The following is a 26,439-nucleotide window of genomic DNA, read 5'->3' on the forward strand; positions in this document are numbered from 1 at the left end:
TACCCTGAAATTAAATGACAGAACAATAAATAAATACAAATAAGAATAAATAAAGAATAGTATTTGCCTATCTAAGAATAATATTAGCTAAGTATTTTGCTTTTAAAGAAACAAATATAGTCAAATGCTGCTGCACCTCTGTCTGAAAGCCACTTTTGATCAACTATATTATGAACTTGTTTGATATTTTCATTTTGTATTTTTTTTTCTCCTTTGAGTCGAAATGTGTATATTCCACAGAAATTTTCATAAAAATAATGAAGCTGAACGGTCAGTTCTTGTCATGTGACTTACAGTGCGCTTGTGCCATTCTTTCAACTAGGTGCACCTGGAATGCATGAGCGCGTTGTGCCACGTGCATACTGCTTGCACGTCACTCCCAATATGCGCACAAGAAAAGAGATAATGAACCTGCACACACAAAAGAAGCAACATGTGATTGGCCCTTAGTTAATAGGCTCAGCCAGTTAATCCAGTGTGCATGGGTATTAGCCTCAGTGTACAAACTTGGAACTTTAAACTTGCGCACAGTTAGCAACTTTGTTTAGTTGCTGCAGTGTGTTCCATGCAGAAACCGGTGATGTGAAGACTTTCTGATTAATTAATCATTACAAATTAAAGCACGGTTAATAGTGAATTTAAATTAGTTATTTGTTGCATCCCTACTTCTTGTAAATACAAGAAGGATGTGCATGAAATGTACAACAAAACACACCCTTAGGAATGTATTTCAGATTCACAAAAAATTACATTGCACTCTCTAGTGGCTTTGCCATCTGAAACGTGAAACAAAACGTATAGGGAGCAAAGTATTTTACATACAGGCTGAAGCACATATTTACAATGAGGCCGGGCTGGATTATTGACAGCAAAGCTTAAATCCTGCCTTTTAAATAGCACTTTAACATTTCCTGTAATATTGTAGAAAAGATATATAGAGCACAAAATATTTAAGACCCCATTTACACTGGTATTTAGCATAATTTGCATGTGATTGGATAGATAAAAATGCATTGTCATACGAGTGAACAGGGGCACAGGTAAACTGACAGAAAGCAACCCTTTTGTGTTAAAGTGAAGTGTGTTATGTGATGTTAAAATGATCCAAATATGACGTTATATTACATCTGTAGTCATTATGAGTGCGCAAGGTATGCTTACACTTTAGCCAGGTCTCAATCCACCTTTGACCTTTGTACAATGTTAGTCCAGGACTCCAATTGTTAGTGACTTTCCTAGTAATTGTGTGTTTTTTTTTCTTTCCTCTCTCATAAGTAAACATGTCATACCACCTTTGCTTCCTGCCAACAGAGAACCACTAATTTTTTGCTGCCTCATTTATTCTCGCCTTCTTAATATTCCCTTCCTCAGACAATGTTTTTGATAAGGTTCATTTTTATTCAGAATGGTGCACCCAGGGGACTGGATAAATGCAAAGCTTAAATGGGGTGGGAAACAAAAAAACAAAAGTAATGTTATTTAGAGTATAAGATTTGAATAAGATGGCATACACCAATTAAGCCTATTCTGGTGCTGGTGGCACTCATAAGGAATGCATAAATAGGTTTCCTCCACAGCTCCTGCATGCATGTAAAACTTTTTTCATTAAACTTCAAAACGTGCAGTCAGGCGTTCCACAGGTCCATGCGGGGACTCAGAATTGGTTATGAGGTGGTCTCCGTCTGTGATATTTATGTGCAGAGTTTGGTTAGTAGGCACAGAAAGCGTGGATGTCAAGCACAGTCAAACTACACACACACACACGTTTTCCCTCTCTGGTGAAACACATTACTGAAATGCAGGTGGTGGCTGTTTTGTCTGCAAGCTTGTCTGTCTTTTTGCAGCCTTTGTTTTTCAATGTTCTGAGATATTGATTAGGACAAGAGGAGGTGGCTTTGTGTGTTACTCAAGGTACATTGTGGATGGCAATAGGGGTTATTCTAGAGCAGGGATGGGCAAACTCGGTCCTGGAGGGCTGGTGTTTAGTTCCAATCAAACACACCTGCCAATAGATTTCTAGTGATTTTGAAGACACTCATTAGCATGTTCATATGTGTTTGATTAGTGTTGGAGCAAAACTTTGCAGGGACATTATATGTCTAACAGACATCTAAATGTAGACAGCTTGGTTAGATTAAGGCTAAACTTGGGCTGTCAGTGAAAATCTAATAGACGTCTAGTTTTGGCCTATTCTTAGACATCTATTAGATTTTCAAATCTAGCCCAAATCTAGCCTTGTTTTGCCTAAGGCGACTATGGTTAGACATCTATTAGATTTTCACTGACAGCCCAAATCTAACCTCGTTTTAGCTAAGGCGACTATGGTTAGACATCTATTAGACATTTTTTAAAAACAAAAATGCGTGCTGAAATGTTGTAGTTACGAGAAACAAAGTGGCATTACAAGATTTAAATGTTTGAGTTATAGAAATAAAGCTGCATATAAAGGTTTGAAGTTGTGTTTTGAGATTTAATAGAAATAAAAATTATAAAAACATAATAGTGAAAATAAATAAAATTACTCAATCACTATTGGACAGTATTTTTCACGGGTGGTCTCCCTGACTTGTGGGGTTCCCCAAGGCGCTGTTTGGCCCCTTTATCGTTCTCTTTATATATGATTTCATTTGCCTCTTAAAAAGCATGACATGCACAATCACTGCTATGTAGGCGGCACTCGAATTTACTTGCTCCTAAAGCACAAAAAAGATGTCGACTCGCTATTTGCCAGTTTTTTTATGTTAAAATCTGGATATCTTATTTTTATTTTTTTATCTTAATGAGAGTAAGACAAATATCATTTTGGCTCTTCTGACATTCCAAACATCTTCCATGTAAATTACGGTATTTGTCTTTCTTTGTGAAATCATATCTTAGTGTCATATTTGACAGTCCACTTAAATTTATTATATTGGCAAATAAATTCAGTTATCAAGTCAAGTTTTTACCAATTAAGAGCGTTGGCTAAAGAAAAGATGTTCTTTTCTTTTAAGCACTTTAAAACTGCTATTCATGCCTTTATTTCTGCTAGAATGGATTATTGTAATTTTCTGTATCTGGAAATAAGCAGTTCTTCCATATCTAGACTACAAATGGTTTAAAATGCAGCTGCTAGTCTTTTGACAGGTGGTTGTAAATATAAACATATCACACCTGTGTTGATGTCTTTTTAAAAAGTGCTACTGCTTGTTTTTTGAATGTTTACATGGCCTTGCTCCTTCATCTCTGATTTTCTATCTGAATATCATCCAATAAGAGTTTTTTTTTTTTTTTTTTTTTATAAATCAAAGTTAAAAACATATTTCTTCACTATATAGTAGGGCTGCACAATACTGTACACTGTTTCAGCATCGATATTTCAATGTGTGCATCCGAAATAGTCTGCAAGATAGACAATGTTGAGTCTGAATTATAACTGACCAGGAGCTACAGAATTGTATCTAATTACTGTATTTCTACATAGTTTAAATTTAAAAATATAATAAAAAATAAATAAGTGTGTGTGTGTGTGTGTGTGTGTGTGTGTGTGTGTGTGTGTGTGTGTGTGTGTGTGTGTGTGTGTGTGTGTGTGTGTGTGTGTGTGTATAGAAACCTACTTAAGCATTGCACTGCTTTTGTTGTGCCTTGAAATACAGTGTACTGATATTATGTTGTCTTTAAATACAATATATTAACTATTTAAGGAAGAAAAATCCAACTTAGGTGTAAGGAGCAAAATTAAAACATAAAGCAACTTATAAGCTGTTGTGTCATCAATCATATTGCGTCTCTCCAGCCCCTCATTTGGGATGCTTTTCGTGAACTGGCCCCCATGACAAACTAATTGAATAGCCCTGGCATATGGCTTGTGATGCAATTTGTTGTCTGTTGTTTGCATAGTCTACTGTATATTTATATCTGTGTAAGTTTGTTTTAGAACATCCTACATCACATTGGTCAAATGTATGTTGTTTCTAATTGCACTTTAAAATAAATAGAGAATTGATAATTGCACTTCAGGTTCTCATCAGATTTTCTGTCCAATTAAATGCTCTTCATAATCTGCAGCATCCCTCCCATTAGACTAAATAGGTGCTCAAGCTGCAGCTAAAATCATTCACTTGTTCACACAATTATTATCTTCTATACTGGACTAATGATTCAGTCACTTTTACAAAATTTTTTGTCTTGGTGTGGAGTGCAAAGTTGCAATGGACACCCATAAATATGGACTGGCTATCATGCTACAATCTGCTTTGCATTTGTTGAAAAAAAAGTAAGAACATCCAATACTGTACTTTGTAAAAATGTAAGGTTTTATTGAGCCATTTGTGAGCTTGACATTTAAGAGTATTCTTGCCAGATAAAGTTGCTCTAGACAGCTCTAGACGGCCATTGGCAGTGGATTTAATAAATATAAAATATAATTTACCCCACTCTTTGCTAAATTTATTGTTCAACCACCACCTTTACTGAGAGACTAGTCTTTGTGGAGATTGTATTCATCAGTAGGGGGTTGATTAATGCTGTTTTGCTACAGGTGAAAGTTGGAGTCGTGTGGAGCCGGAGCGATACTACAGAACTACTGAGCTTATGAATTTATGAGGCCGCCTTGTCTGCAAGATTATTACACGATTGCCTGCTGTTGCGGAGTGTCTTTAAGATTTTCCACTCACTTATTATTAATCTCATTCTGCAGTGGGAACTTTAGTTGTAGTGCAAAATGACCCTTCGGCGGTCCCCATTCACTGAGGTTACATTATTCAACAAGTATGTTTTTGTATTCCAAAGACGAAGAAAGACAAAAGTCATACAGGTTTGGAAGGACACATGATGGATTTTTTTCTTCTCTAACTTCATTAACATGCAGTGAGGCGCTGGGTAGTTTTGGTTTGATGGATTCATGAGTATGGAAGATAGAGGCATTTGATAACTGTGCAGGAAGCCAGAGCCATTTTTGGACTTGAGTTCCTTGCTTAAGGGTGCACAACACTGGTCAGGAGTAGACACTATAGGGAACCAGCAGCCCTCCAGTATTGCCACTATGCCGCTTCGCACCAATAATCAAGCCACTGATGCTGAGCTCTCACACACCGCACTGCACCATTATTATTCATGAGCTTATTTTCCCTTTGTCTTTGCTGTTGCCTATAAGAAGCCCCAGGTAAAGATTCACCTGGACCATTCCTCTCCGCACTGAGGAAAATAGCATTTGGTCATGAGATAATAACTTGGCGAGCAGTTTTGTATCATCAACTTCCTGCGGTTACATCCTGATTGGTGGCTGTTTAATCCCTCTTGGACATTGCAAGGGCTGATTGGATTTTTGCGTCTTCAAAAGTTGTGAAAGTCACTGCACAAAGTAGTTTTATATTTTAGTTCTTTGCATTATTTATGTCTGGTTTTATGTTCTTTTGTAATTATTATAGTTTATTAGTTTTGTTTTAAAGCTTTTTATACGTATGTCTTTATTTATACAGTTGAAGTCAGAATTATTAACCCCCTTTGATTTTTTTTTTCTTTTTTAAATATTTCCCAAATGATGTTCAAGAGCAAGGAAAGTATGTCTGATAAAAGGTTTTTCTTCTGGAGAAAGTCTAATTTGTTTTATTTCGGCTAAAGTAAAAGTAAATCTTAAGGTGAAAATTATTAGGCCCTTTAAGCTATATATATATATATATATATATATATATATATATATATATATGTTTTTTGATAGCCTACAGAAAAAAGCATCATTATACAATAACTTCTCTAATTACCCTAACCTGTCTAGTTAACCTAATTAACCTAGCCTTTAAATGTCACTTTAAGCTGTATAGAAACGTCTTGAAAAATATGTAGTCAAATATTATTTATCATGGCAAAGATAAAGGAAATCGGTTATAAGAAATAAGTTATTTAAACTATTATTTTAGTACTATTTTAGTTTAGAAATGTGCTGATAAAAAAATCTTCTCTCCATTAAACAGAAACTGGGAAAAAAATAAACAGGGGGCTAATAATTCTGACTTTAACTATATCCAATTAAAATGTCTCATTGTTTTTCTTTTGTAAATCTATTTTATATTCATTAACTTTCAAACATATGCATGAATTGTTTGAGCATTAAAGATCATATGAGTTATTTCTCCATCTTAAAATTTGCTATATACATATTTTACTAATATATGATAATCTATTATTGGAGGGTGGCATGGTGGTCAGGTGTTAGCACTGTCACCTCACAGCAAGAAGGTCACTGGTTTGAGTCCCGGCTGAGTCAGTTGGCATTTCTGTGCAGAGTTTGCATGTTCTCCCCATGTTTGCATGGGTTTCCTCTGGATTCTCCGCTTTCCCCAACAGTTCAAAGACATGCGGTATCGGAGAATTGGATGAAATAAATTGGACGAAGTGTAACTGATTGAGAATTCCGAGTGTCTGGGTGTTACCCAGTACTGGGTTGTGGCTGGAAGGGCAACCACTGCATAAAACATATGCTGGAATAGTTGTTGGTTCGATCTACTGTAGCGAGCCCTGATAAATAAGGGACTAAGCTGAAGAAAAAATAATAAATGATAATATATGATATATAATAATAAATAATATTGTTTAAGATTTTAAACTTTTTTTCTTTATTTCATATTATTCATTCCTTAATTCCTTACTTTCTTCATTAATTCATTAATTTATACATGCATACATACTTAATTACTGTATGGAGATGCTTGGATCTTTAAAGGCAAACCAAAAAAATCTTTGAAAACATACTTATATCACCATTTTTTTTTACAACTGTTGTGTTTGATAGTGGAATATGTGTAGAACAACAATACTCATGATGGTATACTAAAACACACACACACACACACACACACACACACACACACACACACACACACACACACACACACACACACCAAGCAAAGCACATATTTAGCCCCACCCACTAATTACTTTGATTGTATTGGTTGCAGTGATTGTATTTGATTGGGTATATGCACAGCTAGTGTTTCTTCCTTCCCATACTGATAAACTTCCGGTAAACGACTAATGTGTCTTTTTTCAATTTCATACAGTTCCTTTCACAGCATCGATGTTGTAATGTAATTAAAATATAATCAGTTAAACAGACTTAAGCATTCGTTTAGTTGTTTAAGCATAAAACTAAATAAAAAGCTGCTTACCCATCTGGATTAGCAGGCCGGTGCAGAATCACCATTGAAATACCTGAGTAGAATAATTGTTCATATGTTAAAGACATGGTGTGGGAAAATGTAATTTAATGCAGTGCTTCTTCTGAGACCCAATGTCGTATATCAATAAAGCAGTGAAGATTGTTGATTTTTAAAGAAAACTGACCTCTAACCCACCGATTTTAGAATGACATACAGTTCACCGGAAGTGCTTGATTCAGGTAACTGACAAATTAAAAGTCATTCCACATACTTCTGCATATACCCTATTGCAGTGGTTCATGGGATTGTGCTCTGTAAAAAGTGAGTTGTTCACTTTACTTAAAAAAGTGAGTTAATCGATTGCTTTTAAAGTGATTAGGTGACTTAAAAAATTGTATAAACCAGTTGCCTTATATTTATAACGCAAAGTATACTGTCTATACTGTATAATGTAAATGATGTGCAGACAGGACAAGAATTCATGTGGAGAAAAAGGTTGACTTTTTATACACAATGAATCTCAATTTTTTTTTTCAGCTTAAAACAATATGCAAGCATAATTTTACAGCTTCATTCTCATATTTTTTTGGCTCATTTATTTCTCTAATTTTATGAAAGAAATGACCCTGCATCTCCCACATGAACACTGCTGATCGATGGGTTTGGAGCCTGTGTGCAAACCACTTAACTGCAGCTCCAGGAACATTTTTAATTCCAAGGTGTGTCCTCACCTTAAGAAAAGAACCTCAGTATTTTCTTTAAAAAAAAGGAAAAAAGACAGAGTCAATATCCCGACTGGCTGAGTCAGACAAAGGCTTAGTCCCTGATGGCAAATCCAGAAGACAAAAACAGGCCTTGTGTCCTCATCCCTCTTCTTTAATTGGTTAAATTAACAGTTAAGATGTGGTTTGTGTCAGCAGAAGGTCAGCAGGAAGTTTCTTGGCCGCTCGGTCTCTGGATTTCTTGTTCATAATGGGGTGCTTTTTTAACTTTCTGTATCTTGTTTGTTTCATTCTGTGGTGTGTAATGACATTTAAATATTTTAGGAATAATATTGCTGACTTCAGTCTCGTTAAGTCAAAATTCATAGCCAGCATTTCTTGTCTCTTAATAAACACAACATGCACTCACCGACCACTTTATTAGGTACACCTGTCCAACTGCTTGTTAACACAAATATCCAATCAGCCAATAACATGGCAGCAACTCAATGCATTTAGGCATATAGTCATGGTCAAGTCAATCTGCGCAAGTTCAAACCGAGCATCAGAATGGGGAAGAAAGATGATTTAAGTGACTTGGAACATGGCATGGTTGTTGGTTCCAGACAGGCTGGTCTGAGTATTTCAGAAACTGTAGATCTACTGGGATTTTCATGCACAACCATCTCTAAGGTTTACAGAGAATGATTTGAAAATGAGAACACATTAAGTGAGCAGCAGTGTGCGCAAATGTCTTGTTGATGTCAGAGGAAAATGGCCAGACTGGTTCGAGATGATAGAAAGGCAACAGTAACTCAAATTATCACTCGTTACAACTGAGGTATACAGAAGAGCCTCTCTGAACACACAACACGTCTAACATTGAGGCAGATGGGCTACAGCAGCAGAAGACCACACTGGGTGCCACTCCTGTCAGCTAAGAACAGGAAACTGAGACTACAATTTGCACAGACTCATCAAAATAGGACAATAGAGGATTAGAAAAATGTTGCTCGATTTTTGCTGGACATTTGGATGATAGGGACAGAATTTGGCGTCAACAACATAAAGTCATAGATTCATCCTGCCTTGAATCAACGATTGTGATGTAATGGTGTGGGGGATATTTTCTTGGCACACTTTAGGCCCATTAGTACCAACTGAGCATCGTGTCAATGCCACAGCCTACCTGAGTATTGTTGCTGACCATGTCCATCCCTTTATTACCATAGTGTACTCATCTTCTGATGGCTACTTCCAGCAGGATAATGGCCCATGCATAAAGCATGAATCATCTCTGACTAGTTTCTTGAACATGACAATGAGTTCACTGTACTCCGATGGCCTCCACAGTCATCAGATCCTAATCCAATAGAGCACCTTTGGGATGTGGTTGAATGGGAGATTCACATCATGCATGTGCAGCTGACAAATCTGCAGCAACTGCATGATACTATCATGTCAGTATCAATGACTGTAAAAAATATGGACGACGCGACAGCCCCTTTTCCTATTGAACGCCTTGAGGGCAAAACGCCTGCTTGACGGGCACAAACTGTCGCAAAAGACTGCTGAAATTGGAGCCTTGACATGCGCAGAGGACTGTCTGATGGAGCCAGAGGAGGAGCCGCGAAAATGAGCGGAGTCGAGCTTCCAACCAAACGCTTTATGTAAAATAAACCACGCCTCCCGAACTTTTCAGCATGCGTTTGGGCTTATCAACACAAATGGATGTAATAACGTTAACAAATATGAGGGTTTTATATATTCAATCGTGCCAGCTCCGGGCCGCAGCGCATAACCAACTCGCGGCGTCGCGGGCTGATTCCGGATCGCATGCGGCAGCGCCGGCTCGCTCGGCCGCCGCATCTGGGCTGGAATCGGGCAGTGAGTCCAGGCATCCGGAGTAGGTCCAGCAGAGGTAGTGAGTCTGAGCTCTGAGGGGTAAGTCTCCGGCAGGCGAGAATCTAGCCGGAACTGGCCCGAGTGTATTTTGCTTATCAGATTATCAGCAATCTAATAAAGCCCGAAAAAAGCCCTGACCTTAGCGAATAAACAGTGTTCCACCAGGATCATGTATGTCAGAAACTATAGTTTACTGCTGAACTCATTTTGTCATGGTAAAATAACACAGAAATCGAATAATAACACTTCAGTCTTCTGCTCAGACGCGCTGCTTTGAGAAACTGTCAATCACAGCTGTCAATCACGATGACACGCCCAGCATTAAATTACTGCTAAAAACAAACTTTTTACAAAAATGAAGATCTGCACCTGTTTCAGCACAATAACCAGTGCCTTAATCGAACAGAACCATCTTTCGGGACATTTTATTGCAAGTGTAATACATTTTTTTATTTGGGCTCAAGTCTCCTTCATTAACACGGAGTTGGCGGGCTTTATGACTTGTACTGCAGCCAGCCCCCAGGGGGCGATCTAACGGCCGAGACCTTCACTCAAACGCAGGCTTGCGGCACACTTGGTCAGTATGCACAAAAATCTCTTGAGTAATATTTCCACTACCTTGTTGAATCTATGCCATAAAGGATTAGGCAGTTCTGATGGCAAAAGAGGGTCCAACCCGTTACTAATAAGGTGAACCTAATATTGTGGCCGGTGAGTGTATTTTTACTCTTTTAGCTACCAGCAAGGGTGCCTTTACTATCAAAACATCTATAAAATGGCACAATATAATATATTCATAAATTCAAAAATAAACACATTATATTGACATCCGCATTACTTGCTTGGTTTTTATTCTGGATATCATTCTCTTTTTTTTCAGACCACTTGTATTTATTGTATAGATGTGTTAACTTATTTGCGGTGTAACATTCTTTTTTTCCAAATATAAAAAAAAAAAAAATTTAAGTATTTTTAATGCAGAAAAAAGTACCAAAGCTTTACACTCAATTTATTAAATAAAGGAAAAGGGGAAACAAATGTTTTGCAGGAAAATGAAACAAATATATGATCAATTTATTCAGTATTTGTACAAAAAGTAAATCAAAGAAGTAAGTCAGAATTTTCTTATTTTGAAATAAAAGTACTTCTTATGACCTGTATACATCAACAAACTGTATGTACCATGATTTTCACAAACCAACCAACCAACCATCAAACAGCAAATAAAGCAATCAAACTTTTGAATCCTAATAGCAAAAAATATTTATTGGGCAGCAAATATTGCTTTGACATAACAGAAATAAATTACAGTTTAAATCTGAAAAAAAAACCTGTAGTAAATATAAATATATAAAACACCTTGTGGGCATTTGTGTACTATTAAAAACTCTTACTAGCAATACATGATAAAAAAATAAACAAAATGGATGTTAGTTACAAAAACCAACCTCTGTGGACATAAAACACGCAATATTAATTAAAAATGACAACTCAGACCTTTTATCTTTGAGTCTCACACTGCACATATTAAACCATCAGCAGTTCCTGTTTCTCTGGAGTCCCTGTTTACCTCCTTCCACTCCAAAGCTAAACTGTGCTTTTGAGTTTGGGTTTTGACGCCTCTGGGTGCTCACATGAGAGCCTCTAAAACGCTGAAAGACCCTCTGTGATACTTTTATGGTCGTGCGGGGACGCCAGGGGCAGAAATGAGAGCTGCTTGCCGCCTTGTGTTTTCATCCACGCGTAAGTGAGCTATCGGTGTGAAAAGCGCTGTGTCATGATGAGTCAGCTCACCCCGGGGCTGTTAGCGTAGAAGATGAGATGTGCTCTTCTAACAATCCCTCTCCAGCTCCCCACGCTCACCCTCCGAGGCATCACTGTTCACTGAGCGCGCCCATTCTCCAAAACCTGCTTTCAAGAGGACGGGATCGAGCGGTCAAGTGTAGCCTCTTTTAAAACTGACCGGAGGTGCAGCGTGCGCCACTTCGCAGCTATTCGTGGCTGCCTTGAATCATTGTTATTATGGAGTAGCAGAAAAGTTGTTATTATATCCGCAATAGCAGGCTATGGTGTTTTTCACATCCCCTATCCTTTCCTCGAAGTCAAGCATTGATTTTTGCCTTGCTGTGGTAATTTGAGATAAAAGTGCAAAGTTGTGGTCAAATTAGTAAAATTTCAGAAACAGTTTGCATGCCAAAATGGCCCTCCATGGAAGACCATTTGTTCTACAAATAATAATAATAATAATAATAATAATAATAATAATAATAATAATGATTCATTCATTCATTTTCTTTTCGGCTTAGTCCCTTTATTAATCCAGGGTCACCACAGCGGAATGAACCGCCAACTTATCCAGCACATGTTTTACGCAGCGCATGCCCTTCCATCTGCAACCCATCTCTGGGAAATAATAATAATAATGAATGAAGTTCTAGTTTGTATCTTACAATTCTGTCTCAATTAGAAAAATTGGAATTGCAAAATTTGTTTGGCATATACAGTTAGGTCCATAAATATTTGAACATCGACACAATTCTAATATTTTTGGCTCTATACACTAATACAATCTAAATGAAATGAATGAACTAGATGTGCTTTAACTGCAGACTGTCAGCTTTGATTTGAGGCTATTTATAATCAAATCAGGTGAACACTGTAGGAATTACAACAGTTTTCATATTTGCCTCCAACTTGTTAAGGGCCCAAAAGTAATTGGACAGGATAATAATCACTTTTTTAATACTTGGTTGCAGATCCTTTGCAGCCAATTACAGCCTGAAGCCTGGAATGCATGAACATCACCAGATGCTGGGTTTCATTCCTGGTGGTGCTCTCAACAGGGAAATAATTCTTTGGTCAATCACCACAGTTGTTTCTGTGGTCTTCTGGTTCATTTTGTGCTAACTGGTGCACTCTTTCTTTTTAAGAATGTTCCAAACAGGCCTAATGATCTAGCTATCTCTCTGATGGGTTTCTTTTGTTTTTTCCGTCTAATGATAGCTTGCTTAACTGATAGTGACAGCTCTTTGGATTTCATCTTGGCAGTTGACAGTAACAGATTCCAAATGCAAATAGCACAATTAAATTGAACTCTGGACCTTTTAGTCGCGCATTGTAATGGGGATAATAAGGGACAAACACATACCTGGCCATGGAACAGCTGAGAAGCTGATTGTCCTATTACTTTTGGACCCTTAACAATTGGGAAGCACATATGCAAACTGTTTTAATTCCTACAACGTTAACCTGATTTGGATGTTAATAGCCTCAAATTAAAGCTGACAGTCTGCAATAATAGCACATCTTGTCCGTTTCATTTCAAATATATTGTGTTGAATTATAGAGCCAAACATGTTAAAATTTAATGTTAGAAACAATGCCAATCATCAGTTTTAGGGGTGGCAGCAGTGACAGTCTTGGGCCGTGGACAATGTGAAACATGTATTGTTCTCTAATAAGTCCACCTTCACTGTCACTGTCCACATCCGGGAGAGTTATGGTGTGGAAAACCCCCAAAAAAGTTTACCACCCAGGCTGTTGCATGTCCAGAGTGAACCATAGGGGTGATTAATTGATGGTGTGGGGTAAAAAATCATGCCATTCTCTAGGACCAATACTTGTGTTAAATGGGTGTGTCTTTGCCAAGGACTACCAAACCATTCTGGGGGACCATGGAGGACCCAATGATTTAAACAATGTATCAGGATAATAATGCACCAATACACAAAGCAAGATTGGTGACAGAGTGATTTGATGAACATGAGAAGTTAAACATCTTCCATGGCCTGCAGAGTCAACTGATCTGTATGTTATTGAGCCACTTTGGGGTATTTTGGAGGTGTCAGGAGTCAGGAAACGTTTTCAACCACCCGCATCACATAGTGACCTGGCCACTATACTCTACACCATACTAATAAATGATGGTGTAAAACCAGGCGTTTCAGCTTTATTATACTTTAGCTCAGCTTATTCCCTGCTTGATTAGAGGTTGCCACAGCAGAATGAGCTGCCAGTTCTACAATCCCATTCACACAGTATATGGGCAATTTCCTTTATCCAATTCACCTACAGTATACTGCAGGTCTTTGGACTGTGAGGAAAACCAGAGAACCCGAAGGAAACCCTTTAGGACAATGAAAGAACATGCAAAGTCCACACAGAAAGGCCCGAACTCGAACTAGCGACCCTCTTCCAGTGAGTTAATCATGGTAACTATAGCCTGCGTGCCGCATTTTTTAAACATTTTTCAGTTAATTTATTTTATTATTATTTCTTTTTTAAGCTACAGTAAGTACCATTTCTTTTGGGGCTAAAGTCCACTTGACCATCGGACTGAGTAAGTGTTGGCCTGCTGAAAGGATTTGTTCAGGGGGTGATTAAGTTGCTCTGTCCGCTCCACAGGGATCATATTTTCCCTTTCTAACATCCAGCCGCGCAGACAGACTTCTAAGAAAAAAAATGCCTTGCAGATCTCAGTGTGCGGCCCATCAGTGCTACCTCAGAAAGCTTAGGGCCTTGAAATAACCACTTTCAAAGCTTGATTGTTATTTTTTCCCTTTTCTACAGCTTGTTGGATTATTAATTCTAGTTCTTTTGTCCGTGATTCCATAAAAGCATTCCATAAATGTCAGGTTTTTTCCGATGGTCACAGTTCAGGAAAACTAGGCAAGTAGATTTGCTCATTCACCTGACAGGTTGTGACTGTACATCTGTGACTGGGATGTTAACTGTCAAACTGGTAATCGGTCGAGTGGGTTGGTAGTTTCTGCTTATCTGAGAATCGCCAGGAAGAAATTTCAATTTTTTTTCTTTTGTCTGTCTGTCTCTCTCTCTCTCTCTCTCATTCTCTCTCTCTCTCTCTCTCTCTCTCTCTCTCTTTCTTTCTATGTGATTAAAAGCAGTGTTGGAGAGGCCACTTGACGGCACCCATCACCCTGTTGTTCCTCAAGTTTTAATGAGCACTTTAAAGTCCCAGAGGTACCCAAATGAGCGGTTCCCATCGGTAATTATTCCTAATGCTGCCATGAATATGCACACACAAGTCCCAGCTGGGCCCAACACTCTTTACATTCAAACACCAGCTAAAGCTCAGAGGTCTCACACTCTTTTACCTCCGTTATAGTCCATGTAAAAATAGATCGCCAGGCATGGCAAATGGCAAGCACTGGAAAATGTACAAAAACAGTGTTTTTGCTACACCTTTGACTGAAGGAAAGGCAATGTTAGGTGTCTTTAGGTTACTGATCACTGAACACATTTATATAAATCGTTAACGCCATAAAAGTTGCTGTGTAAGTGTGTGTGAACAGTTATAAATTGTGCTAGAAATATTAATAACACTTTAGTTGAGGTCACAATTCACAGTCTTAACATTCCATTAACTAACACTTCTAACTTAATAAACACTTAATTAGTTCTTTATTACTAGTTAGTAGGGTAGAAGTTGGGTTTAGGTCTTGGGTAGGATTAGGGATGCAGAATAAGGTCATACTTTTATAATTACTATTAAACAGTTAATATCTTAATAATAAGCAAGTAATAAAACATTAGCTAATAAAGTGTATTGGGACCTAAACTAAAGTGTTACCAGAATATTAATATTTTTAAGAAATGGTACTGCATATTTGGCAATTTACAATATCGAATAATACTAAGGCGTGTATTACGGAATTTTTCTCATCTTAGGTCTAACTTAAATTATGATACATTAAATAAGGAATGTTTGTGTTATAAATCAAGTTAAGATGTTTTAAATCTTAACTTGATTTAGAAATATAGTTTTTTTTTTTTTTAATTGTACCTAATCTTTAATTAGGAAATCTAATACTGTATGTAAGCCTAAACATTCATTCATTCATTCATTTTCTTTTTTTAGTCCCTTTATTAATCCAGGTTTGCCACTGTAGAATGAACCACAAAATTACCTAGCATATGTTTTACACACCGGATGTCCTTCCAGCTGCAACCCATCACTAGGAAAAACCCATACACCCTTATTCACATACATACACTACGGACGATTTAACTTATTCAATTCACTTATACCACATGTCTTTGGACTTGTGGGGGAAACTGGAGCACCCGGGGGAAACCCACATGAACACAAGAAGAACATGCAAACTCCATACAGAAATGCCAGCTGACCCAGGCGAGGCTCGAACCAGCGACCTTTTGCTGTGAAGCAACAGCACTACTCACTTTGCCACCGTGCCACCCCAAGTCTTAACAAAGTGAACTTTTTATTAACTAATTTTGAGAGAATCATGTGCTTATGATTGATCACTGCTGGTCCTGCATTAGCTATCACTTGATATACCAATCACATAAATAGCCAGATTTCCTTACCTTAGCCATCTTCGTCCTGAAGAATCCCTCCATCCACTCCGACTCCTTCCCTTCTTTTCTAGCATAATACAGGAGACTTACCTGAGCTCAGACTCCGCTCTCTCCCGTTGAAATGTGGTGTTACTAACTGCACTATGGACAGGGATTCGGGCAGCCGCTGCAATTGAATACCATATCAAACTTGGTCAGGGGGTGGGGTGGTGGGGGTATGGAGATGAGTCTGACATATAGAAGACTGCCGGGAAAAATGGGAGTGTTGGCAGGTATATTCCCCGGACAGCATTCCAAAGACACTTTTACTGACCACTCAGCTAACAGTGAACTCTTAAAATGGATAAACAAAACTGGTTTAACAAAAAAAACATTGGTCACTAACATTATTACTGGTAATGCTCTGTGTTGATTTCTGGTCTTTGTTATCCTGGTTGCAGTCAGGCTGCTCTAAAATGAAGACAGATTTAAGGATTTTTTTTGTCAAGTTTTGATGTTTCTGTAAGAAAGAAAACACACTGAACCAATTGCACAGCATATTTCTGGAATACACTTGCCGAGGGTATCCTTCAAGGTTAGCTCCAACTCTATTTAAAAACATTTGAAAGTCATCTAATGTTCTATACACATCTTGTCAAGTTCGTTGAATCTAGGAAGAACTCCAATTTGTAAGAGAGTGGCTCTCTAGAAGTGGTATTGAACACTGCATTATGGATATTGACTTTCCAAAAACAACATTCTTTCCTGGATGATTAATCTCCACATACTGTGTCATCATTTGAGATTAAATTCTGAATTTGTCTTCTGAAACAACATGAAGTGGGACAACCATAAAAATATTGTTCTAATTTTTCAAAATAAGGGCTTGCATTAATAACACTTAACCAGAGGCTATTTGCATTAAGTGTTAGCACAATTACAGTCTTTCAGGTAGAAACGTCAATTAACAGCATGGAGGAGAACACTGATCCTTATTAATTTTTCAGTTGAGTGAACAGATATGAACAAAAAGTGCTTTGGGTAAAAATAAGAAGGGCAAGATACTTGAACACGTCAGACCACAAATAAGATTTCAGTGGCTGGTGGATACGAATGTCAAAACTCCTCTCAAAACACTTGTTGTGGATGTCAAAAAACAAAAATGGAAGAAAAAAAAAGTCCAAATATTGTTATAACAGATGAAGTTTTTGGATGCAGAAATGTGATGGACATAATGTGAGGTTGGATTTATTTTTTTTACATGGAGACATTTCAGACAAAAATGTCAGACTCAGTGTGGCATGAACTTTAAGGTTATTGAACACATCTGAGATTCAGTAACTTGGGTAGCATATATTAGAAATAACATTTATGCTTATATATTTCTCTATCTCTTGTATTTTCCAAAGTTTCTATAGTCATAAAATAATAAATAATTCAAAACATAAATTCACAAGGACACTATGTAGATTATGGTGAAACATGTTTATATTTTTCAAAACAACTAATCATAGAGTTATGGGATTGGAAAAATATCAATCTTTAAACTTTTTTTATTTTTTAATTGAAGGAAATAAGCATGCGGTATGGATGTGCCCAAAAAAGTTTGCAAGTTTTCAGTTCACAACATACTTGTTGAAATTCTTTGAATTAAACTGCGCAAGCCAAAAGAAATAATGATCATCAAAAGGATAAGAGTTGCTCACTATAGAACAAAAATGTTTGATTTTGTTTTATTTTATATATTTTGCATTTATGAGGGAAAAACTTTCTTATGGATGTGACACCTCTCGGTTATGGATGTGACACCTCTCGGTTATGGATGTGACACCTCTAGGTTATGGATGTGACACCTCTAGGTTATGGATGTGACACCTCTAGGTTATGGATGTGACCTATGTGAAATCGCCACTCGCGTGACTTTGGTTAATTAAATGTTATTGTTTGAAAACATTGACAGAGACTTTTTTGAGTATTTTTACAGTATTGTAAAATACAAGCCTACACAAAAATTGTAGAAAGGGTTTCACTATACAGTTTACTTGCTTGACCAACAAACTGGTTCCCTGACTGAGCCTCTTTTTCCCCCTCAATTTCATCTGGGTTTCTTACAACAATTGCCCTTGGCTAGCTTAATGGAAAGTTCATTATTTACTCACCTTTTACTTTTTTTTAAACCTTTATGCGTCTCTTCTTCTGTTAAATACAAGGGATGATTTTTAAAAGAATTTTGGAAGCTTGTAACCATTATATCTGACTTCTATTCTGTGTGTTTTTCCTACTATAGGAGTCAATGGTTAAAGGTTTTTCTTCACAATATCTTATTTTGTGTTCAAAAGATGAAAGAAACTCATAAAGGTTTTAAACCATGTGAGGAAAAGTAAATAGGCAGTAAATTTTCTTTTTTTTTTTTTTTGGATGAATTATCTGTTAAGTTGGGGTCATTAGAGCTACCATACAGTTGAATCACATCTTTCAATGGTAAATCATCACTAAACAGACTTAGATTAAAAGTGTATGCCTGACAACTCTATTGTTCATAACTCATTCTCTGAAAAGATACTGCATATGATGCAATCTAGGTGTTGTACAAATCACTGTAGAAAAAAAAGTGACTTGACTTGAGATCCTTTAATTCAACCAATCAAATGACAAATTAGAAACACCTGAAGCGTTTCCCATTTTGTGTCTTATTCATTAAACATTCAGCCAACTATCTATCTATGTGGTTATGATGTCTGACAGTAAATTATTCTGGTGTTTTAGTTTATCTGAGACGTACATCCAAATTATCACATCGCTTCACTAAAAATGGGAAGACTGAGAGAGCAGAATTGCGAGAAACACTTTGAAAACCCTTGCCAAAGAGTACAAACTCTTCTAATCCCTGTGTTAGGGCTTGTGTGTCAGTACGACAAACTTTGTTAAAAGGAACTGTTTGTGTATCTCTGTACCTGTGACTCATTAGCCGGATATTCTGTGCAAAATAACTTTAAAATGAAAAGTTTTCTCTGTGATGCAAAGCTGACAGTGAAATCTACATCTGAGTGATCTTGTTGTGTCTGAAGCTGTAGAAAATGAAGCTTGGGTCCATAATATCTGTTTATTAAGTCTTTTTTTTCTCTGTGTATTAAAATATTTCAGATATAAGCAGTTTGCAGAGCGTCTGGCACAGTTGGAGGAGGCGGAAGGAACCTTTGATCGCTTCACACTGAGTTACCAGTCATTTGGAATTCAGCGGCGATCCAACAACGGGCTGCTCTTTAGGGAATGGGCACCGGGAGCGAAGGCCGTCTTCCTGACTGGAGATTTCAGTAAGCATTCCCACAATCCTGTCACACGGAGACCCCTGCCTGTCACATCCTGATTCAAACCCTTTATATTAGACAGATCTATGAAGCAAAGTGCAAGTGGTTTATTGTTGCCAAGGAAACAGGCTTTAATTTTAGGCCAATAATGCTTGAAATGCTCTTCGCGTTTGCAGGGTGAGGAATCTGCAGGGTTTGCGTTGAGTGATTTATTAAGCCGTAATGATGTGCGTTGCCAATTGTGTGCTTGTCTGGATTGTTTACAAGTAGTCTGACAGTATTGTTCTTTTAGAGACGTCGAGAGACGGAGAGGAAGAGAGAGCTGGACTGATTTTTTTCTTAAGTTGTACTCCATTAAAAGCCGATTTGAAGTCTGTTAGAGGCAGGGTTCAAGATAAGGGTAAATTCCCTCTAATCTTGAAGTAACAGGAACACATCCTGCAGTTTGCGTTGTTTCCACTGCCAGACATCACCATTGTGTGTGGATTTAACTGATGCCCTGGTGGGAAAGCTTGACGGAAATCGATTGATTGGCTCTATTGCAAATTTCACCAAGGCTTCAATTATACACAGTACAAAAGACAATCCTATGTCATATATAAATTATACAGTTTATGTGATTCTTTTTTTTGGGATATTTTTTGCTAATCGATAAAGGTCACAAGTAGGGTTGTCATGATATCATAAATTTAGGCCATGATGCTATACTAGTTGAAGTATCACGATACTAAATAGTATCGCCAACTTATCCAGAATAGGTTTTATGCAGCGGAGGCCCTTCCAGCTGCAACCCATCACTGGGAAACATCCATACACACTCATTCACACACAGACACTCCGACAATTTAGCCTATCCAATTCTCCTGTACCGCATGTCTTTGGACTTGTGGGGGAAACTGGAGCACCCTGAGGAAACCCACATGAACACGGGGAGAACATGAGAACTCCACACAGAAATGACAACTGACCCAGTCGAGGCTTAAACCAGCGACCTACTTGCTGAGGCGAACGTGCTGCCCACTTCGCCACCTTGCAGCCTCTCCCTTATTATTGAAAACCTGTTCTTTTTACAGACATTCCGTTTTATTTGTACAGTTGAAGGCAGAATTATTAGCCCCCCTTTGATTTTTTTTTTTTTTTTTTTTTTTATATTTCCCAAATGCTGTTTAACAGAGCAAGGAAATTTTCAGAGTATGTCTGATAATGTTTTTTTCTTCTAAAGAAAGCCTTATTGTTTTTTATTGTGGCTAGAATAAAAGCATTTTTTAATTTTTAAAAAACATTTTAAGGCCAAAATTATAAGTCCATATAAGCATTTTTTTTTCAATAGTCTACAGAACGAACAGAATAGCATCGTTATACAATAACTTGCCTGTTTAACCTAATTTATCTAGTTAGGCCTTTAAATGTCACTTTGAGCTGTATCTAAGTGTCTTGATAAAATATTTAGTAAAATATTATTTAATGTCATCATGGCAAAGATAAAATTGATCAGTTATTAGAAATGAGTTATTAAAACTATTATGTTTAGAAATGTGGTGAGAAAATCTTCTCTCTGTTAAACAGAAATTGGAGGAAAAATATAAACAGGGGTGCTAATAATTCTGAATTCAACTGTATACTGGGACTGTTTTGTTGCTATTGCAGGAATAATAAGTAAATAAATAAATAAATAAATAATTGACCACACCATAAGACACCACCATGACACCATATGTCATGACTACTTATGTTATTTGTTTTTTCCATTTATTTTGTATATAACTGACCAACAAAAATACTTTAAAAGTAAGATACAAGTTATACCAAGCAAAATTTGTTATAAGAAGAGATTTGTTTTAACAAAATATGAAGTGAAAAAAATTGTGTTTACTGTTGCTGTTTTCAGTTTTTCTCATCTATTTTTTTTTTTTTTATTCTTATCAGGTAAAAATCCAAAGTAATTAAAAAATCACTTTAGTGAGTTGCTCTTTTTTAAGAGACTGTTGCGGTCATTGTACCTAAATCCTATTCACTGTAACAGAAATGAACTGATTCAAATGTGTTTCTGAACCACAACAAAACATGCAATAGCATAGAAGGCACCAATTCTACACAGTTTTGCAGTCTTAATGCAGACTGTTAAAATTCAACTTAAGTAAAGTAATCACAAATCAGAGAGCATTTTAGTGACTTTTCCACATGCAAGATTAACTATTATAGACTAGAACCATTAATGATGATACTACCATTTACAAACTACAGTGGCACTGCTAGTACGTTGGAGCCATTGTATTGTGGGGCTATTGAAGTACTGGTAAACAATGCAACCCTAGTCAAAAGAAGAGTTAAGAGTGAATTTGCAAAGCATTTGTTTTGAACTTTTGAACAGTAGTACTTGATCGATACAAGAACAAGAGCATTGATCAGTCTAGAACAAGTAAACAATGAAGTTTACTATTAAAACAAAGACAGCATAAAACTGCTTTCATCAATGGACACGGATCATTTGTAGTGCATTCCTTTTACCTTGTTCAAGTCTTTGCCTAGTTTATGTCTAGATGGTGTGAAACGTGCATGAAAACTTTGATGTAGTGCTATTAAAATAACTATTAGAGAGACGAAAGAGAAGACAGAAGAGGTTAGCAAGAGACAAAATAGGAGTCTAATCAGGAGGATGTCAGTCAAGATTAAGAATATAGATTTTACAGTTCTTTTTTTATATATATATTTTATTGTCCTTATTCTTCATGTACAAAAGGGCTCAGCCATTAGAATCTCTTTATTTATTTATTTGCTTGTTTATTTAATAGGAACTATACACTTGACATTTTTATACAAAGACAACCGATGTCGCGTACATAGGGCATATAGCATAAAGCTAATTTGCAGTTCTTGTCCCTGGTTAGGCTTTACATTAAAAAAAATAAAATAAACACAAAATGTAATTCAATCTGCATACTAAATAGAAATGTAAACCTGACCAACCAGAAAGAATAATACTTAATGTTCACATTGCTGTAAAGATGTCAACCATTCTTTTTAGCTTTACAGAAAAAAAGGAAGTTCTGATTGTAATTTTAAATCAACAGGCATGACTGAAAAGGATGACTGACCCATAGCGGTTCTGCATTTCCCACTTACTGCCCCTCTAGTCTTTGCCCCATCACTGCTAAATTTATCAACTCGCTGACTACTTTAGGGACAAGATCAGGTATACATTTAAACATGGTTTTTAAAATGAAGACTTGGCTTGAGACTTCAGTCTCATTCACTTCCATTGATTTTTAGATGTTAAAAACGGCTTGTTATGCTGCTTTCTGTTGCAAACTAATCTTTTATTATTATTTTATTCTACTTTTTATGTTTAGTCATGAACACACTTGTTTGTAGAGCAAGCGGTTTCGCCATTTTCTACCGTTTATTATTACTAGTTTTTTCTTCTGTAGGTGACTGAATTGGAAGTAAAAAAGTTGAAAAAAACAGGCACACTTCTAAGAATAAGGTCAATGCCTCCGCTCCACAAATCAAATTATTTCATCAGATTCTTTTGGATAATAGAAACCTTTTTAGATTCTATTATGACCATTTGTTTTTTATCCACTTTGGTTTTGAAATATTAACTTAGTTTGTATTATTATAATTTTTTTCTACTGGATTCATTTCTACAAACAGCAAACATTCAACACTAAGGGAGCACTGCATTATGGCGGGATTCTCGCTTTTCACCATTAAATATTTTATTCTCCTTCTTTTGCTGAGAGCGTCTTTCTTAACCGTATGTGTTTCCTTCACCTTGCTTTTGTGCCTCTGTTCCTCACGAGCAAAGCATCTCAACGAGTCCTTCACGCTCTGCCTCAGAGCTCAGTTTTTTCCTCTGAGAGGATAGTTGTTGTTGGAAACTTTGAGTTGAAGTTGTTTTTTTTTCCTCTCTTTTTTTCTTTCCTCTAAGCCTCCATCTGTTTTGACCCGTTGCTGTCCTTGTATCTCAGAGTGAAGCTCTTAGCTGTCAAACGCAGGAGTGGGAACATCTGATACCTTTTCTGAGCTCACGGATCACATATTCTGTCAGTGCAGTTGGCTTGCAGTCCCTGCTTAGAGTCGGCCAATAGGAAAGGGACCACTTTGTGTCAGTTCATGTTGTCAGGAAGAGATCTTAAAGTTGCTGTTTGAAAGCTGCTCTGTGTCAGCTCTGCTGTCTGGTCCTTCCTTCCAACCTTCTCACCTCATACGGCTGACGGAAAAGGTGTGACACTGTCTTCCATAAAAGAGGAAGCCAGAAAACACTTTCCCTGTTTCTGCACACACACACACACACACACACACACACACACACACACACACACACACACACACACACACACACACATACTTAAATATGTGATTTATGAGGACTCTCCATAGAAGAAAGGTATTTTATGCTCCAAAAACGATTTATAATATGACCTTACCCTATCCCTACCCCTAAATCCAACCCTCACAGAAAACCTGCAGCAAATTTTGACCACTTACTGTAAGTCATTGATTGGTTTATTCATTTTAGCTTAGTCCCTTTATTAATCGGGGGTTGCCACAGTGGAATAAACCGCCAATTTATCCAGCATATGCTTTATGCAGCAGATGCTCTTTGAGTAACACTACATACATACACAACAGGCAATTAAGCTTACCTAATTCACCTATAGCATATGTCTTTGGGAAACCAGAGCACCCGGAGGAAACCCACGCGAACACGAGGAGAACATGGAAAATCCACACAGTAATGACCCAGACGAGGTTAGCTTGTTGGCAGGAAATAGCGCTACCCAGAGTTTCAGAGCTGGTCTTGGTGATTTCAATGCTGGTCTTGCTGGTTTCAATGCTGATCTTGCTGGTATCTATGATGGTCTTGCTGGTTTCAGGGCTGGTTTCAATGCTGGTCTTGCTTGTATCTGTGATAGTCTTGGTGGTTTCAGTGCTGGTTTCAATGCTAGACTTGCTGATCTCAATGCTGGTTTTACTGGTTTCAATGCTAGTTTTGCTGGCCTCAATGCTAGTCTTGCTGATCTTAGATCTTGCCCTGACCAGCATTGAGACCAGCAAGACTAGCATTGAAACCAGCAAGACCAGCACTAAAACCAGTAAGACCAACATACCAGCATCCAATCATACATTACCAGCAAATGCTGATTATTTCAGCAGGGCACAATTCTATAGGGGGGAATAATGGGTTGAATTTCAGTCTGTTTTACCATTTGACTAACAAAGCCAATGTGAACCAATTTTAAACTTGAGTGAGAACAATGGCTTAAACCTAAACTGTTTATTTTCCACATTTGATTTAGAAATCCAGTTGAAATTTTTTTATTCATTAGTTGGACCTTCTCAGCTCACAGAGTCAAAAAATTACAACAAAGATTTATGTTTGTCATTCATTCATTCATTCATTCAGCTTTGTCCCTTATTTATCATGGGTCATCACAGCAAAATTAACTACCAACTTATCCAGCATATGTTTTATGCAACGGATGCCCTTCCAGCCACAACCCAGTACTGGGAAGCACCCATAAACACTCATTCATTCATACACTACGGACAATTGAATTAATCCAATTTACCTATAGAGCATGTCTTTGGACTGTGCGGGTAACCGGAGCACCCGGAGAAAACCCATGCAAACACAGAGAGAACATACAAACTCCAAACAGAAATGCCAACTGGTCCAGCCTGTACTCAATCCAGCGACCTTCTTGCTGTTTGTAATTCTTGTTTTAATACCCAATCTGAAGGATTCTTTTATAAATCAACTGATTTGTTTCTCAAAATCAGTCCACTAAAGACTTATTTGTTATATCTGATTCACAAAACTAACCTACAAACCGTAAATAACAAAACAAACACATAAATAAGACCTTCCGCCAGTCATTGCTCAGGGTTTGGTGCCTATTTTCCCAGTGTTTGTAACAGCATCCTGTGGTTCCCATAGAAACAACTGATGAGGAGATGTGCAGCAGCTGGAAATAACATGATTTTTAATGTAACTAATGCTTAATCAATAACAATAATATCACAGGTCACTTTATATTTTACAAGTATAAGGATTTATGTATAAGTTATAAAATGCAGTTACAGAAATTTTTTAGTGATATTTACAGTTGGTTGTACTCTGAACATTACATTATATATTATGTATAGGTTGTATTCTCAGTTATATCTTAACTATAATAGTTATAATTTTCCATTAGTTAATACAACCTGTGTATAATGTTCATAGTACATTTATCTGTAAATATCACCATAGTTTTTCTATAATTGCACTTTATAACTTATACCTATATCCTTGAATTGCTGCTACTGCACTCCTGTTTAGACCTAAACTGCATTTCGTTGCCTTGTACTTGTACATGTGTTATAACAATAAAGTTGAATGTAATCTCATCTAATCTAATATTTTGTTGCTGGTTTAAAATATGTAATTTAATTGGAAATTCATTTAGCAGTTTTCAAGATTTCAGGATTCCCCCCTTCATTTAGATCAGACTTGGATGAACTGCCCTGCAAATATGGTCGCAGAGTGAACAGACTTTCCTTGAATCGGATTTTGGTGAGGTCTACAAATGTTTGAAGCTGGCAGGAAAGTAATAGCTAACTAATAATCTATCCCACTGATTGATTTAACTCTCAGTGGTCCCAGTGTGCCACATCTTAATGCACTCCTCTCACTCTAGTCTCCTAATACTTATTGTCTCTGTGTTTAATCGGAAATCCTCAAGGAAAGAGTGCACAACTAGACAAATGTACCAGATGCCTTATTGCAATGCAGTCAAACTGCCTCTGGCCACCTTCCATGTCTGATTGAGAGTTGTGTTGTGATCTGCAGCCTGTGTAGAGAAAGTTCTCAGAGTATGACCTGTGAAAAACACCACATTTTACACTTCATTTTGCTTCTTGTTCCTATAGATATCTATACTCCATGGCCATACGTTCACTAGAAGCTTATTCCTGGGGCTTCACTTATGCTGTTTCAGCAATTATGGATTATAGCTGGAAGACATGATGCATATTGACACAGATCCTCCCTCAAAGTCTTCTCTTAATACACTGCTTACATGG

The 26,439-nt window shown here is 37.1% G+C and overlaps 1 protein-coding gene across 1 annotated transcript in view; it reads left to right on the plus strand.

Annotated features, from left to right (window-relative positions):
- Nucleotides 1–26,439, plus strand: part of gbe1a (glucan (1,4-alpha-), branching enzyme 1a) — a 255,017-nt gene that overhangs the window by 12,113 nt on the left and 216,465 nt on the right. The window contains exon 2 of the mRNA XM_021479344.3: nucleotides 19,205–19,374. Within this exon, the coding sequence (XP_021335019.2) occupies nucleotides 19,205–19,374 (170 nt within the window). The remainder of the gene's footprint in view (nucleotides 1–19,204; nucleotides 19,375–26,439) is intronic.

Source organism: Danio rerio, chromosome 10 (genome assembly GCF_049306965.1).
Source record: "Danio rerio strain Tuebingen ecotype United States chromosome 10, GRCz12tu, whole genome shotgun sequence".
NCBI lineage: Eukaryota > Metazoa > Chordata > Actinopteri > Cypriniformes > Danionidae > Danio > Danio rerio.